The 18,294-nt window shown below is 35.9% G+C and overlaps 1 protein-coding gene across 1 annotated transcript in view; it reads right to left on the bottom strand.

Moving 5' to 3' along the window:
- Positions 1 to 18,294, bottom strand: part of LOC126761790 (homeotic protein Sex combs reduced) — a 42,792-nt gene that overhangs the window by 636 nt on the left and 23,862 nt on the right. Inside the window, exon 3 of the mRNA XM_050478182.1 lies at positions 15,069 to 15,265. Coding sequence (XP_050334139.1) covers positions 15,069 to 15,265 — 197 coding nt within the window. The remainder of the gene's footprint in view (positions 1 to 15,068; positions 15,266 to 18,294) is intronic.

Genomic DNA, 18,294 nt, shown 5'->3' with positions numbered 1-18,294 from the left:
AATTAAAAGTGGGTTTACTGGCATTTATTGCGCGTCTAAGTGACGGCTCAACCTTTTCGAAAAAGTCGAAATTGCAACTTTAATGCTTAAACTCGTTGATGACTCGGCTGAGTTTCGTGCCTGACGCCGTCGCTCGTTGGTAACATGTGTAAAGTCATTAAGTCGCTGTCGGCATTAAGGCGTTCACAGACAATGGTGTTTACCTAATACGGCATAGAAATTCCAAGCAGCTGCTAGGGCACGCATGTAGCGCGGCACAAGTGGCACACTGTTGGCCTTGTGGCAGGCATAGTCGCCACCCCATAAGCAGCATCATCAACGCCGGTTAACCCTCAATTAAGAGAAAATAAAGCACCAAACGCAAGGCAGGCGCTACAAGAAGCGGGGGTGGTGAGTGCTGAAGGCGACGTGCAGCAGTGTGCGGCAGAGTGCGAGGGCGTACGTTAGAGTGTGGGCTTGGCGCAAACCATGACTAACGAATTTGGTGCGGCAAGTGAAGCTACATTTTGCAAGCCGAAACATGTAAGCAAGCAGCGGCACAAAAATCACTGACATGCTTAATAGTGTGGCATGCAACATATGTTGCCAGCAATACATACATACGTACATAGAGGTGCGTGTGACTGCAAGGCGCAAACAGGCTGAGCGCCAAAAGTCGGGTTTGTCTTCGTATATCACTACTTATTGGCTCAGTCGTTAGCTATGTTTGTGTGTGTGTGTCTTATTTCCTCAGTCATTAGGCATGTATGTATATGTGCGTCATGTTTTTGTGTGTGGCCGCCACAATGAGCTCGCAAAACAGTAACTCAAGCAGCAGCCGAGTGTGTGCAGCACATTTTCGAGCTCATTGAGCGCTTCGAATGACAGCGTTGACGACATAATTTGCTTAGCAAAGCACGAGCAATGGACCCAACCAACTTTTTTTCCGTTCATCCTGTGCTCAATGTGGCTCTTACATGCATGCCGCATCGTGTCCTGGTGGCAGCTTTTGTTTTGCTAGTCGCTTTACTGCTGGCTACTGCTGGCTTTTGGCGGTCATTAACACACTTTTGCGCCAGACAATTCACTGCCCTTGCGTCATTAGCCAGCCGCTCCAGTGCCACTGCCACTTTCATCTGAGATTCGACGTTGGCCTTTGTCGGCCCTTGGCTGGCTTGCGAGTTTATGGCCGACAGCTGTTGTCTGTTGTGATGTGGTTACAATGCTACGGTTAATTACTTTTCGAGTTTTTAAAATTTTTGTGGCAAGCTTTTTTTGAAGGTGGGGAAATGTTTTTAAGGAGCGGTCGCTCAAACAGCTTTTGAAACCTTTAAAGCATTTCATAATATCCTCACGTGGATTTTCAAGCAAAGTAGAGCTCTTCAATAAGTATGATACAACTTTCGCTATTTCCAGACTTCTAATTGGATCTTCCTGTCAAAGCAGAGATCTTCAATAAGTATGGTCCAAACTTCATATTTCCAGACTTCTTATTGGATCTTCTTCAAAGTAAAGCACTTCAAGAAGTATGGTCCGACCTTCACTATTTTAGAGACTTTTAATTAGATATTCCTCTCAAAGTAAAGCTCTTCATTAAGTATGGTCCAACCTTCACTGTTTCCAGACTTCTAATTGGATCTTCCTATTAAAGTAAAGCTCTTCAACAAGTATGGTCCGAACTTCATTATTTTACAAACTACTAAATGTGTTTCCTGTCTATTTTGGTAACTGTTCTGAACGCAAAGAAATGTAGTGCTAAATTCATCATTACTTATTGTCCAAATTCTTGTTTTATGGGTTGTTTTTGGTATTTGTTGTTTCGAAGAAGAAAATGGATAGATGACAAAAATTAAAGTCTGCTTAAGACACCCCGTAGCAGTCTTAAATTCCATAGATCTGTGCAAATTCCTTGCTTTTTTCCGGTTTTGGAATTTTCGCAGAAGAAGTTAGATAGTTGAGAAAAAGTTATTTTGGGAACATTAGGCGCTGTTTAAGGAAACCCATAGCAATCTTCACGCCAATAGATTAGTGACAAATTAACTGAGGAAGAAGACTTCAATCGAGATCTCTGCGAATTCTTATTTTTTGCTCTGTTCTTGGCATTTTCAGTTTCGCAGAAGAAGATAGATAATTGAGAAAAATGGTTTTGGGAACATTAGACTCTGTTCAATGCCGTAGCAATCTTCACTTTCATAGATTAGTGACATATTAACTTATGAAGAATACTTCATTCGATACGCTTTGATTGCAATATCCAATAAATGTTGCCTGCTTAAGAGCCAGCCTCACAAATGCCTTAAAGAAATGCCTATAACTTAGATCTGGCTGGAGAAAACGGTAGAAAATCATGCACACGATTGTACAAACCTGGCCAACAACAATAAAAACATATGGTCACATCACTTTGATACAAAAAGAACACTTGGATAAATACCTAGAGACTGGATTGACAGTCGAGAGGTAAGTTATGATATTTCAAGAAAAGAGACCAACAGCCGAGAAGTAAGTTATGGACTGTCAACAAAAAGGCGATTGAAGTTAAAATATACAATTAAAAAATTAACTTCGGCCGCACCGAACCGATTCGAACCCCTCACAGGTGCATTTTTTATAGCACAAAAGGATATAAATTGACCTTTATCATGATTTTGTTTGTGCAATTTGTATGGAAGCTATATGCTATAGTCGTCCGATCTGAACAATTTCTTCGGAGATTGTAAGGATGTCTCTGACGAAAATCAATGCCAAATTTCGTGAAAATAACTTGTCAAGAAAAAAAGTTTTCGATGTAAGGACATGAGCTTGATCGACCAGTTTGTATGACAGTTATATAGTATGTTACAGTTGTCCGATCTCAACAAAAGGGATGATAGCGTTACTTTATGCAATAACCGTGAAGATATCTCGTCGATTAAAAAAGTTTTCCATACAATGACTGGGTTTTGGTGGATCAATTGTATATACATATGTATGTACGTGTATAGGGTCTCTGGAATTTCCTTTTGACTAACTTTAATATGCGAGCCAAACTTTGATGTGCTGGCTTATCTATCTATATCAGCATATACAAATAGCATATATTTTTATGCACATCACAACAAATATTATACGAAAATAGTGGCGAAAAGCTTGCGTTTCGGCACCACTGTGGTATGTCGGTATGCATTTTTTGCTGGCTCTGGGATATTTTGGCCACAGCTGTTGCAACAAAATAATGACCATGAAAAGCATCCTTAATGATGCCATCTAATGGTGCGTTGCCTGCGAGTGTTGCTTCCGCCGCTGTTTTACTCCAACGCACTGCCAGCTGCTGCAGCACAATGCGGGTGTGTGGGTGTTGTAAAGGACTGTTTGCGGTGGCGTCGGAAATATTTTGACTCCTCGTAAAATCTGCTACACTTATGTGTATGGGTGTGACATGCCGAAAAAGCTGCTGCTTCACATTACTTTTGGTTTCTTTCGAGTCACATGTGCACTAATATAATTCTTAGTCAATCTCAGTGCCTTTCTCACTTCATTTTGTTGTTGTCATAAAGAAAAATTAATTACATTTTTATTTGCACATAATGCCACCGATATAATAATTACACAAATGTGCAAATGAAGTTGTAAATTATGCAATGAATGTGTTGCAAGCAAGCTAATTACATGCAGGTTGTAAGGATTTCATCTGCAGTTACAGAGTTTTGGCCCATTCGATCATTGATATGAAATTAATTGGAATGAAGCTGCATGATGTACTAAGCATGAAGTGTTTTAGCTTTAGATATAAAGTTGCAGTTGGTTTTTCGAGCAGAAATCTACTAATCTCGGAATTGTCGATATCGGACCACTATTGCATATAGTTGCCATACAAACTGGTAGATCAACTTCAAGTCCTTGTATATAAAAACTTTTTATCTGATGAGATATCTTCTCGAAATTCATCATGTCTTAATACCTAAAGAAACAACACAATCTTTGAAGAAATTATTTAGATCGTATTATTATAGCATATAGCTGCCATACAAACTGAACGGTTAAAGGCATGGCCTTGTATGAAAAAACTTTTTCATTTCACGAGATATTTTTACAAAATTTGGCATGGAGTATTATATCAGACAAAGGTATAATTTCCAAAGAAAGTGTTGGGATCGGACCACTATAGCATATAGCTGTCGTATAAAGGGAATGATTAGAGGCATGGCTTTGTATGATAAACTTTTTTATTTGAAGAGATATTTTTACGAAATTTGGCATGGAGTATTATATCAGACAACGTATAATATCCTAAGAAATTTTTTAGATAGGACCATTATAACATATAGCTACCATACAGACTGAACTTTGAAAGGCATATCTTTGTAGGAAAAACTTTTTCATTTCATGTGATATTTTTACAAAATTTGGCATGGATTATTACCTTAGACAAAGGTATAATTTTCAAAAAAATTGTTGAGATCGGACTACTATAGCATATAGCTGCCATACAAACAGAACAATCAAACACATATCTTTGTTTGAAAAACGTTTTTGTTTCATGAGATATTTTCACAAAGTTTGGCATGGATTATTATCTAAAGCAACAGCACAATCTCCCAAGAAATTGTTCAAATCGAACTACTGTAACATATAGCTGCCATACAAACTTATCTATCAAAATTCAGTGCTTGTATCGAAAAAAGTTCGAATACAAAGATAAAAATATACACACGAGCATTATATGCTCAAATCTCACATATAACATATACTGTATCCAGCATAAATTTACATGCACATATATAACAGGTTTGTGTCCAATTGTGCACTCAATTGCGCAAGCGACGCACCGGTCCAAGGCATTTTATGACAGCAACATGTCAAAGTCAATCAAACATTGTCGCCGGCTGCAATCAATTCGCTGCGCTGCCATTTGAGCCGCAACAAGCAACCGAATTTCGATAGATTTATGACCAATGCACAAAAAAATACGAACAAAGCGACGCAGGACCACATGTCTAGCTGGCACTCAATTGTAAATGCATGGCATGGTGGATACCTGGAATAAACGAATTGGCCAACAAAAGCGGACGAGCGCACAAAAAAAAAAAGAAATAAAGGGTGCAATAAAACCAAAAAGTCAAGTATTCAAATTTTTATGGCTTTTCGGCGGCTCTGACGGGCTTGTAGTGGTTGTGGTGGAGTTAGTGGTGGCAACGGCCGCCATGCTATGCTAAGAGGCGTAAGAAATAAAGTCAAAATATTGTTGGTGTGCGTGTTTTGGTGGCATTTAAATTGTGGCAAAGCGCATGCGTCGCAAAGCAGCAAGAGCCCAAAGCTGAGAAATCAGTCAACACAAACGAAATGGCTGACGGAATGTCGCCAGGTGGTACGAGTGCCAGGCAGAGAGCTGCCAATAAAATGTTGCTGTTTTTGGTATTTCGTGTTTTTTGTTGTTGTAGTGTTGGTGGTGGTATTACTTTTGCTGTACTCGTATGTATGTGTATGTGTGTAGATAAAAGGATATCACACATGCGTACACATAAATGTACACACTGATATGCAAATTCGCTTGAAAGCAACACGCCAGCAAAGATGCTTGAAACTAAAGGTCCAAATAAAATTTTTAATTCATATCCGTGCCCCCGCTGTGCTGCGAATATAAACTGATACAGCGGGATATGATAGACACTACATATGAGTTTGTAGCATGAGGATATATGCATATGTTATATTATCATATAATATATATAAGATATGTAGCGTTGAGATTTTTCATCCATCGCGATCTCATGAATGTCCTTGTATGGAAAACTTTTTTATTTGAAGACCTAACTTCACAAAATTTAGCATTTATCATTATCCAAGGCAGTGTGACAATCTCTGAAGAAATTGTTCAGATCGGACAACTTTAGCATATAGCTGCCCTACAAACTGAACAATGAAATACATGTCCAGGTAAGGAAAAACTTTTTTATTTGTGCAGATATCATTATGAAATTTGGCGATAATTATTTTTTCGAGGCCACATTTTAATCTCTGATGGAATTGCTCAGATCGGACAACTATAGCATATAGCTGCCTTACAAACTGGATGATCAAATACTTGTCCTTGCATGGAAAACTTTTTTTATTTCATGAGATATTTTCACAAAATTTTACATGAACTATTAGCGAAGATAACGGTACAATCTCCGAGGAAATTGTGCAAATCGGATGATTATAGCATATAGCTGTCATACAAACTGACCTATAAAAATCAAGATAAAGTGCTTTTAACACCCTTTTATGCTAAGAAATGCAACTGTGTAGGGTATTATAGCTTTTTTTATTTCGTTTATAACCTCCACTATGCGCTCCGCTTAAGCCTTCATTGTTTATTTCTACAAATTCCAAACTATGCTTGAATGCAAGTGTGAGTATATTCTCTCGGCTTTAGTATTTCGAAAAGTTATGTTGCCTCATAGAAGTCATTAATTTATTTTATAGATGCATGCAAGCTCATATACATATATGTATGTTTAGATTCACAAGTATATATGTATGTATATTTATATTCACAACTATATATGTATGTATAGGTTAAAATAAACGAGATTCTCCGCATATAAAAGTTGAGTTATTTGCATATACGAGCAACTATACACTTTCTCACTCAGTATAAATTTTAGTTGTGTATTCACACATATTCGAATACAATGCACACATACATGCATCCAAATAAAGAATACCTCAGTTGTGTTTTGACTGATTTACTGCGGTTTTGCTAGTAATAAACTTCATGGAAAAATCGTAAAGATTGACAGCAGTTGACTAATTTTGTGCAGAAAGTTGCTCAGTAGGCGATAGAGATAAATTTTTCGGGCTTAGCTGCTGCTAAATAAAAACGCAGTTAAATTAGTTTTACGAGCGTAAGGAGCAGAGAGATTGGTCATGGCGTTATTAAGCTGAAAAATTGGTTGTAAAATATGATAAATGCCTAATTGAATGGCAGCGGGTTGAGTTGAGTTGAGTAGCGCTAAGTGGAGCAGAGTAGATACTTTTTTAGAGTTCAAAAAATATATATAGTGGAAGGCAAACCATTGGAAAAGGAAAATAAAATAACAAAAATTAAAGGATAAATAATTTACTGGCGAGCTGCGGTCGGGAAGAGGAAGGTGAGGTGCGTGGTTTTAAGGGTTAAAAACGGTTAATTCGCTTACTGGCACAACGACGCGTCTTATAGAAAAAAGTGATATGGCAGAGTTGCATTTTTTGCGTTTAAAGTATTTATTTTTCACCTAAAATTGGACTCTGTATTGAAAAATAACTCTAATTTCCTTTTTCTCCAATGAAATCTCTACTTTCTGATGGTATGGAGATGGTCTACTAAGGTCTCTAAGAGTAGGTATCCCCAATTAACCGAAACTTCAATCAATTAAAGAAGCATTGAAGACGACCTTTTATACATTATTGACAGCGGTTGCTTACTCTCCAACTTTTTTTCCACTCTAAACCCCCTCTAAAATACATGGCTTTTCGCATCTCACAAAACATCCATTAAATCTCGACAATATACAACTGTTAATGGCTGTCGATAAACAATAAATTCTGTGATTGCCATATAATTTTAAAGCTCAGCTGTGCCACAGTACAATCATTGCTTGAAAACTTTGTTTATGAAACAAATTAAACCGAAATTTATAATAGGCATTCATTAGCTATTAATGCAACAGATTTCCTTTATTACTTGTTGTTGTGGCCAAACACAGAGCGTGAGGTGAGAGGAAGCCATAAAGAAACGAAAATGTGAACATAAAGTAATTCGTTATAGAAATAGCAAATAATAAGTTGGAAAGTAATTTTTAAGTTCAAAAGCAGCAACAACAAGAAGACTTGATAACAGAATTCCGCTTTTGTTTTTAATTATGGTAATTTTTTTAATGACTTACATTTGTATAATGGCATTTGACATTTGCCTAAAAGCTTTTTTGGGGGTATGATAAATTATTTTGAAGCATTAATTAATTTTATTAATTTATGCGTCAATCGCAATTAAATGTATTGTTATTTAGTCTTTGAGGGTTTTTTGAAGCTGCTTAAATTTTATAAGGACAATTTTTTTTAATTACTTTTTAAAATTATTATAATTTTTTTAAAATTAATTTTTTAATTAAATTTTTTTTTACCAATTATTTTAATTATTTTAATTAAATTTTCTTTTTAAATTTTTTTTTTATTTTATTTTAGTTGTTACAATTTTTTAAATTATTACATAATTTTTAAGTCACTGTAGAGCAAAATAGTTGTGTTAATTTTTGTTAATTACGACAATTTATTAATGACTTACAAATTAATAATAACACTTGATATTTGCTTAAAAGCTTAATTTTTAAAATTTTTTATAATTAATTGTTTTGTTATTAACTTTTTTTATTTATTACATATTATTATATTAATTTTTGCAATTTTTTAAATTAGTTTTAAAATTATTACATAATTTTTAAGATACTTTTGAAACTACTTGACGAGTGTGGTAAAAATTTTAAAATTAATGCATTTTTACAATTATTAAAAATTAGGAGATTATTTTATTTTTAATTGTTAAACAAATTTTCATAAATTTTTTTATTGATTACAGTTTTCCATAATTCGTTTTTCATTATTATTATTTTTTGTTTAATTTTTTTTAATTATTAAAATTTTTTATAATTAATTTTTTAATTATTGGATTTTTTTTGCTTAATTTTATTAAGTATTAAATATTTTTATTAATTTTTTTACTTATAAAAAATTTTTAATTATTTTTTTAATTATTAAACTTTTTTTAATTAAACTTTTTAGAATATTTTTTGAACCTGAGTTCTGCATGCTTAATTTCAGTTTTTCCTGCACCAAAAAAAGGCGAATACTTTTTTATGTTTGTGTTTGTAGAATTTTTTGGCGCATTTCTTGTATGTTCATATATATACATATGTTCATATGCATAAGCAAATCAGACTCATTCGTATCAGACAAAAGCAAACTTTAACAGCTAAACATAAAATTTCCAGCATTTTTCAATATCTAGAAAGAGAATTTGAGCATGAAAACAGAACCAAAAAAATGTTTTTTGTTGACCAGTGTAATTAGAAATTATTAGTTACAATTAAAAAATTCATTTCTATAAGCAACTACATATACATTTTACCGTTATCTGACACTTTTAGACATTTACATGGAAAGCGCAGTGCATCCACGCCTAAAAGATGACAACACTAATGCAATGAGACACAAATGCACACATACACTCAAACAAAACAGCAAACATTTGGCGATTATGATGAGGAAATGATTAATGGCCGAAGAATGAGGAGCACGAATGTTTATGATTTTATGAGGAATTGAATCGAAGCGACAGTTGCACAGCGACGGCACTCAGTGTGGCTGCAGCGCAAGCGGAACAGAGTATACATACATATATGTACAAGTATGAGTGCATGTGTGCGTGTGCGCTGATGGATGGCTAAGTGAATGGCTTAATGGCTGGCATGGATGAGCATAGCGTTAGAGTCGAGCAAATGACGAAGATGGGCTGAGTGCGACAACTGCAACGACAAATGGAGCTCATTGCAGCCAAGCAACTAAGCATTTATGGTATGTATGTATGTATGCTATATGTGGGTGTGTGTTTCAGAGAGTTTACGTGTCACAACATAATGAGTGCGTTAGGACGATGGCAACAATTTGGCTGTAAATTAAGAATTCGGCAATGGCAAGTGGACTCAACACACGCACAACTGCATATATGTATGTATGTGTGGGTTTATCTATTAGCCATGCTTGCCTAATGGCAACACGACGCTTCATACATATTCAATTAGTAAGCGAATAAGCGCGTGGCCAGCAATGAAATCGACTACCGAACACACACATACAAACACTCGTAAAAAGTGGTGAAACGGCAAAGGATGTTCATGAATGTTTTTTTGTTTTGCTTTTCAGATTGGTTGCATGCTTATAGGTTAGACTGTGTAACGGTATCATGCTGCCTCATGCGCTAGTATGCAAATTGTGGCAAAAACAAAAATAACAATCGGGCACATCAATCGGTCGGCTATTGCCCGGATATGGACAGCTTGCATATGCAAATTAGTTAATATGACAGCGAGACGAGCACACAAACACACATACGTACGCACATACATAGTTGTATATTAAGCAAGCACTATAGACAGCACAAAAACAATGTGACACAACAAAAAACTAGCAAAAGCGTGCGTGTATGGGTGCAAATGGTAGCCGTGTTTAGCATTGCAACACACATACATACATGTAGTGACCTCCTGTGGGCGGCAGCTGTGCACAGCGCACTACTAACACCACCACCAAACACTAGCAATGCAACTAACGGTTGTGTGGCGACCTTTCATAATATGAGAAATGATCTTGACAAGAATAATTGCATGTTAGCATAATTAAAACCATTTGTAAGCACGCACACACACAGACATCAGTTGTTTGGCCACAAACTAAAACAACAGCAAATGCTATTAGACATCAAAGCGCCATACAATGAAAATAATGGTGGACATAACGTTGTGATTTGATGCCAAAGCTGAGATTTTGACACAACAACAAATATGTGTGTGTGTATTAATGTATGTATGTATGCATATATGCATATGTACGTTTGTATATGTTTCTTTTATGTATAATTACGAGCCATTTGTAGCTTTTTGCCTTGTTTTAGCTGTTATTATTAATGACTGTCGGGAGTTGTGTTGATGATATGAATTCTCGAGCACGTTTTGAATACACAAAATACCGTTAGCCAGTGCACAGCGCGCCACTGCAAAGCTCGCTTGGAAAATATGACATTTGCGTTTGTATTTGCTTTCACTGCTAACTTAGAAGTAGGGTTTGAAAAATAAATGTTATTAAAGAAATGTGCTTAAATTTGAGTTTATAAGAAAATTATCTTGGCAAAAATGATGCAATTAATATTTTTGTAAATTTTTTTTTATGAATTTTATGGTTAATTAGTTCATTTTTTTACTATGAATTTTAACTATTTTTTGAGAGATATTATACAAAATTTAAGAATTATTTTATTGATAAATATTAGTGAAATTTTTAGATTAAATTTTTTAATAATTCAATTTTTTATTATATAATTTTAAAAATGTTTTGATAAATTCTTTTAATTATTACAAATGTAAAATAATTAAATTTTTTTAAATTATTTGATTAATTTTTAAAGAAATAATTTTTTTTTTAAGTTAAGTTGTAAGCTATTACATAATTTTTAAGACACTTTTGAAGCTACTTGACTTGAGTGGCAAGAATTGTTTAATAAGTCTAACTTTATCAATTATTAAAATTTTTTAGAGTATTTTGATTTATTAAAAATGTTTCGATTCATGTTTGCCATCACTACAATTTTTCATAATTTATTTATTTTTTTTAATTAATAACATTTTTTTTATAAAAAAGTTATAATTGATATTTTAATTAAATTTTTATTATAATTTTTTTTTTATTGATTAAAATTTTTTAATTAATTAACCAGGGTTTGTCGGTGTATACGCAAACAAGGCGCTCAGTTTCTGAGCTAATGCTCTGAAATTTGGCACACAACCTTTTCTTCTCAATAAGCTGCTTATTGGTCAGAACCACCGTTATCAGACTACCATAACATATAGCTGTCATACAAACTGAACGATCAGATTCTTGTTCTTGTATGGAAAACTTTTTTATTCGACGAGATAGTTTCACGAAATTTGACATAAATTTTTCTCTAAGACATCGACACAATCTAGTTTTAGATCGGATAACGTTCAAAACCATGTTTTTGTATGGAAAACTTTTTTATTTGAAGAGCCATCCTTATGAAATTTAGTACTAATTATTGCCAAAAGCAGCACCATGATATCTGAAGAAATTATAGAAATCGGACAACTATAGCATATAGCTACCATACAAACATAATGCTGAAAATTAAGTCCTTGTATGGAAAACTTTTTTATTCTGCAAAATAATTTCATGAAATTCAACATGCATGAGCGATCAGAATAAAGTTTTAGTAAGAAAACTAAAAAAATTGAACATGTGGAGGGTATTATAGCTTCTATACAGTCGAAGTTAACGTTTTTTCCTGGTTTTTTGTTTTGTTTTAAATATTTTTCGCCTTTTTTGTTAAAATGTTTGTCTCATTTGCATATAAAATTTATTGAATTCCATGTTTGTACCATTAATTTCAAACTTTTTTAAATTCAATTTATTTTTATTTTCTTCTTATTTTACTCTTATTGCTTTAAACTTACATTCAGTTGCCAAAGATTGCATATTATAACAAACTAAACTATTGGCCGCACCCCAATGCCGTATAACTAAACTAATGTTGAACAGCTCAAAATGCTGAAATTTGTATTTGAGTGCAGAAAACGCCTACACTCGTTGCAATTAACGTTGATTTGCGCAGAAAACTGTCAATTGGTGGTTCCAACAATTATTAGGAATTTCGCTTTAAATATGGGTACATGGCATGACCGCTAAATTTTCGTACAATAACGCCTAGACTTGCGAAAATATGCCATAATTGCAGCGCAATTGAAGTTGTTAATGTATGTAGACAATATTACTGTTATCCACAATGAGCTTTCAACTCGTTTATATGAAATATAAATTATATATACGACTGCAACGACAACTACCACTAGCATTGACAAAATACGAAAAGACATTTTCGACTACCCAATATGTGTGTATACATATACATATGTACGTACATATGTGTTCGTATGTCCCAATGGCAGCGAAAGCCGGACCAATTAAATGCGCGGATTAGGACTAATTTAAATAACGGTACACGCGCGGTGGCGAACAAGAAAAAGTCAGTAAATAGTTACCGCCAACAACACCAACAACTAACGACATGCAACAAAAGCAGCTCAAGCGCACAAAAGCCCGCACACGTGTGCCACACACACACACATACATGATGTGCTACAGTATCTCTGACAAGTCCCACAAATCAGCAACATTTATAAAGCGACTGACATGCCCACAATAATGCCCAACAAATTTGACGACAAAAGGATTTGTGTTTAACGGTATCAAATGCGACAACACATATCCCCTTGAAATAAATGAAAAAAAAAAAAAATTACGTATAAATGGAAATACATTGAAGTATTTTAAACTGCGCATTCAGTCGCCGAAGCTCGTGGATTTCAACATTAAGTGGCAAGCGACGGCAATGTCTGCATGGATTTTAGATTTTAAACAAAAAAATATAACAACAACAAAACTTAACTTTTGTTGCAAAGAGGGTATAATACCCTTCACAAATACAAAAGATTCAACACAAAAAATTAATTTTATACGGTCAGTTTGTATGGCAGCTATATGCTATATTGGTCCGATCTGAGTACTATCTCTGGAGATTTTGCCGTTACTTTAGATAACAATATGTGCCAAATTTCGTAAAGATATCGCAACGAATAAAAAGTTTTTGTTATTAGGACATGATTGTGATCGGTCGGTTTGTATGGGAGCTATATGCTATAGTGATCCGATCTGAATAATTTCTTAGGAGGTTATATCGTTGTCTTGGAAAATAATGTGTGCCAAAATTCATGAAGATATCTCGACTTATAAACAAGTTTTTCATATAAGGTCTTGAGTTTTATCGTTCAGTTTGTATGGCAGCCATATGGTATAGTACTCCGATATCAACAATTTCTCTGGAGATTACACGGTTACTTTAAACGGTAATTCATGCCGTATTTTGAGGAGATATCTCGTCCAATAAAGAAGTTTTTCATATAAAGACTGAATTTTGATAGTTCAGTTTGTATGGCAGCCAGATGCTACATTGGTCCGATGTGAACTATTGCTTGGGAGAATGTATATTTTCTTCAAGCAAAAGTATGTGCCGAATTTTGTAACTCTCTCTCTACAAATAGAGAAGTTTTTCTTACAAGCACTTTATTCCCAACATTCAGTTTGTATATACATACATATGTATATATATAGTATATTCAGTTTTCGGATCTGAACCATTTCTTAGGATATTGTATTGTCGCGATGAAAAATAATCTGTGTAAAATTTCAGATCGATAACTCAAAAACTGAGGTCTCCCACGCTTCCTACTGCTTCCCACAAACTTCGTGACAAACTGAAGATACGCTGTGCAGGGTATAAAAATAAAACAAAAGTCGAGCAAAAAACCTTTTGCAAACTTAGACATGCGGCGCGTATTATGCGGTATTACGCGTATAAAGCGCGCACCCGCAGCAGCCACAGCGACCCGCGTAATCCCAGGCGACAGCGACGGCGAACCGCATACAAGTTAGCAGCCAACAACCACAGCAAAAAGAGAAAAAAACAAGATGAAGAAATGAAAAATGTAATAAAATGCACATAAAAGGTTAGCGCAAAATGAAGCGCTCGAAAACGATGAAGCCACAGCCAGTCACAGCAGCTTCACCGACGTAGTTGGGGCTTGAGTGGCACGAGTAAACACATACAAGCGTGTATTTGGACGATTGGTTGTTGTGACCGCCATTTTCACGGCAAATACGTGCGATACGAGTAAGTGTGAGTGCGCTGTATGCACAATATTACACACCACCCCCTGCTCGGCGTACACCGCTAAACGCCAAAACTTTTGCGAGCCATACTTCATTCGCTTTATACCCAGCGAAATCCACTCGGATTTGCCTTTCAATAAAAATGCAAATTTTTCAACGCCTTTCACGCATTTCCTTTTCACTTGCATTTCCTTGCCCACTTTTAACAGCGCTTACGAGATAGTACATATGTATGTATGTGTGTTCACCTTAACTGCTTGGGATCCCGAATTTCAACTTTGTTTTCATGTTCGGTGGTGAATATTTCGTTTTATCTGTGTCTTATCTCTTTTAAATGTTAAAACTGCATTTCTTCAAAAAGAAAAAAAACAAAACACTCGTTTACAAAAACACTAAAAAAAAGTTTTGCTTGCTTTAATGTGCTGCCTTGTTAGATAGTAACCGAGCTGCATTTCTAGTTTTCATATTTCATTTTATATACTTTTTATCACGGACGAAGCTGAGTAGTGCTTAGAGTCTAACAAATGTGTACATACATATATATACCGAGTCTATGTATGTATGTATTGACTCACCTTCACTTGCGATTCGGTCATCCCTAAGGCATAGGCGAGTTTCGCCCGTTCTGGTCCGGCCAGATATTTGGTCTGTTCGAATGTCTTTTCCAGCGCGAAAATTTGCTGACCACTGAATGTTGGGCGGGTGTGCTTCTTCTTGCCATCCTTGTCGTTGCTTTGATGGTGTTGATGCGCCTGTGAGAGACTCGCCGACACTGGAAAGCGGAAGAAAATAAAAATGTTTAGCTTGTATTAAGTTAAATTTAACTTTCTGCGTAGACTGGCGTTGTATTGTCTCCCAACTTGTTTTATTAAGTTGGGGGGAGTTTAAGAGAATCATGCATATATAAATGACTGATTTAAGATAATATTTAGAGAAACGTGGCGAAAGCTATCTTACCGAGAGAAAAAAGTTTTTCTAGACGGAATTTAGGCAAATATTAATATAGCAAGACAAGAACGTTAATCGAAACTGTAATACCCTTCACAAATACAAAAGATTTCATACAAGAACTTGATTTCTTCGGTCGGTTGTATGACAGCTATATGTTAGAGTAGTCCGATCTAGAAAATTTCTTTGGAGGTTGTGACGATGCTTCGGGCAATAATCAATGTCAAATTTCGTGAAAATATCTCGTCCTTTTCACAAGTTTACTATACAAGGCCTGCATTTTGATCGATAAGTTTATATGGCAGCTATAGGTTATAGTGGTTTGATCTGAAGAATTTTTTCGAAGATTATAGCGCTGACTTGGGAAATATGCTATGCCAAATTTTGTAAACATATCTCCTCAAATAAAGAAGATTTCCATACAAAGACACCTATACGATCGTTCAGTTTGTATGCCAACTATATGCTATAGTAGTCCGATCAGAACAATTTCTACGAATTTAGTCGTGAATATATCTTGTCAAACTACAAAGTTTTCTATACTAGGACTTGAGTTGGATCGGTCCGTTTGTACGACAGCTATATGCTATAGTAGTCCGATTTGAACAATTTCTACGGAGATTATGAAAATATTTTGGGTAATGATCTATATAAAATTTTGAGAAGATACCTCCTCAAATGCAAAAGTTTTTCATACAAGCACTTGATTCCAATCGTTCAGTTTCTATGGCAGCTATATGCTAAAGTGGTCGGATAACGATGGTATCGGCAACTTCTTTGAAAGAAAATGAAGTGTGGAAAATTTCAGCTAGAATATCTGAAAAACTGAGGTAGTATTAAGCACTTATACAGACTGATGGACAATCAGATCGGCATGGCTTAAACGACTCAGCTCATCATGCTAATCATCTATATATAAATTTTATAAGGTCTCCGACCTTGCCTTCTTGGTGTTAGAAACGCACTGACAACAAGTATGGGCATCTCTTGCTGCCACCAGCCACAAAATTTATCGAAAATCCATATAAATAAATTTCAATGTTTTTGCTAGCCCTAACCTAAAATAATAATTACATACTAATTAGGCATTTACGGTAAAAAATTACATGCAGTAAATCGAATCAATGCAAATGGCGCCCACACACATACACATGCACAAACGGAGCCACATTCGGAGGCCGGAAATGACAACACAGGCAATTACAGGCAACAACTCGCATAATGAGCCCCAAAGGCAGACCTAGCAATTGGAGCCAATTGCCCAGCAATCCGGACATTTAGTGCCGCCCAATGGCCATCAAATTAACAAACGCAAATTGTCCGCAAATTAATTACGTTGCTCGCATAGAGAATAAACATTTTGCCAACAGAACCGAGAGAACACTCATTTATATATATTTATATATTTACAACAAATGAAATTACAACAAATTATGTATATAATGTAAGCCTATGCCGCAGTAATTTGTAAAAGCGCCCTCTGGCGTCATTTTCATTTTCATGAACACAACATGAGAATCAATTAGCCAAACAGGCGAGGTACAAATCCGCACGGCGCAGCGCAGCAAACTCCCCTGCCAAAGCAGGTGGTGTGGCGGTTGAGTGCTGTAAGCCCACTTTTATGCGAGTGTAAGCCAATAAAACGAGTATAAACAAAACGCCCGTCGTGCCTTTGTCGTGGCCACACCGACCACCGGCTCTTGCCCGGACCGCGCGTCGCACGTACATAAATCCCAGGACCTGTGCGGCTCCCTGGTGTGGGTTGAAAGGCAATCATTACAAGTGGGCTCTAAATGCCAGCGCTACCTTGTTGGCAAGTGTCAATGTGTATGTGTGTGTGTGTCTGGATGGTGGTGGCAATCACCCACAATGCCGCAACCAAATCTCAAAGGTCTGTTTTAGTTGCCTTACAGCGGCGCTAAACCGCACTTATAAAGCTGTGACAACGGGGGTTGTGCTCGGCAACTAGTTGACGGCCCGGACGTTCTCATGCCAGCGACGCTTTGTGGCCTTCGCTGTGCTCGCTTTGTACCGTGCTTTCGGCCAATTAATGTCACCCCATTATTAAATGATCCCTAATTATGTGAAATGATTTTAGTTGGGAGTAAATGCTCAACACAGTTATTTAAATTGCTGCGCAGAGGGTTGCGTTGAGCTGGAGTTGGGCTGGATATTTTTTATGGTTCAAGTATTTATGTACGGCTTCCGATTACTTTCTTATTGTTGACATTTAAATAAAACTAGTTTTATGACTGTGGTGTGAGGCGGTGGTGTTATAACTAGGGGGTGCCGTCGTCTAGGTTAGATTAAAATATTAGTAGAAGCTCTAAAACTCATTGCATAGACTTTGTATGGAGCTAAATGAAAGTAACAAGGAGTACTAAAGTGTGAGAATAAGGGATGCTATCAACGTACGAGGATTGTACGTTGGCCAGACCAACTTTTACACAACAACTAGCTGTAGAAGCTCCAAGATCTAAAAGACTTTGTCGTCTTTTTCGGTAAACTGTCCGACCATCCTGTAAATTACTGAAGATTACGAGCTCTAATGAAACTTTCAAACAAAATCATTTTGTTGTCTGAGTAATAACGATGCTACACACAATTTTTTTCAGTTTTAACTCCCTCGGAGTCTAGACTTACCGACTTTGTCGTCTTTTCCGTTAAACTACCAAAGATTACGAGCTCTTATGAAACCTTCAAGCGAAATCTTTAGGTTGTCTGAGGAATAACAATGCCTCTCACAAATTTCTGCGGTCTTAACTCGCTCGGAGACTGCGACGTTCATAGTTATAGTTATACACTGAAGGGAGTATACCATATTAAGTTTCCCACGGAGTTCGTAAAGCAGGA

This window comes from Bactrocera neohumeralis, chromosome 6, assembly GCF_024586455.1.
Source record: "Bactrocera neohumeralis isolate Rockhampton chromosome 6, APGP_CSIRO_Bneo_wtdbg2-racon-allhic-juicebox.fasta_v2, whole genome shotgun sequence".
NCBI classification, from domain to species: domain Eukaryota; kingdom Metazoa; phylum Arthropoda; class Insecta; order Diptera; family Tephritidae; genus Bactrocera; species Bactrocera neohumeralis.
This window is presented reverse-complemented; position numbering and strand designations above follow the sequence as displayed.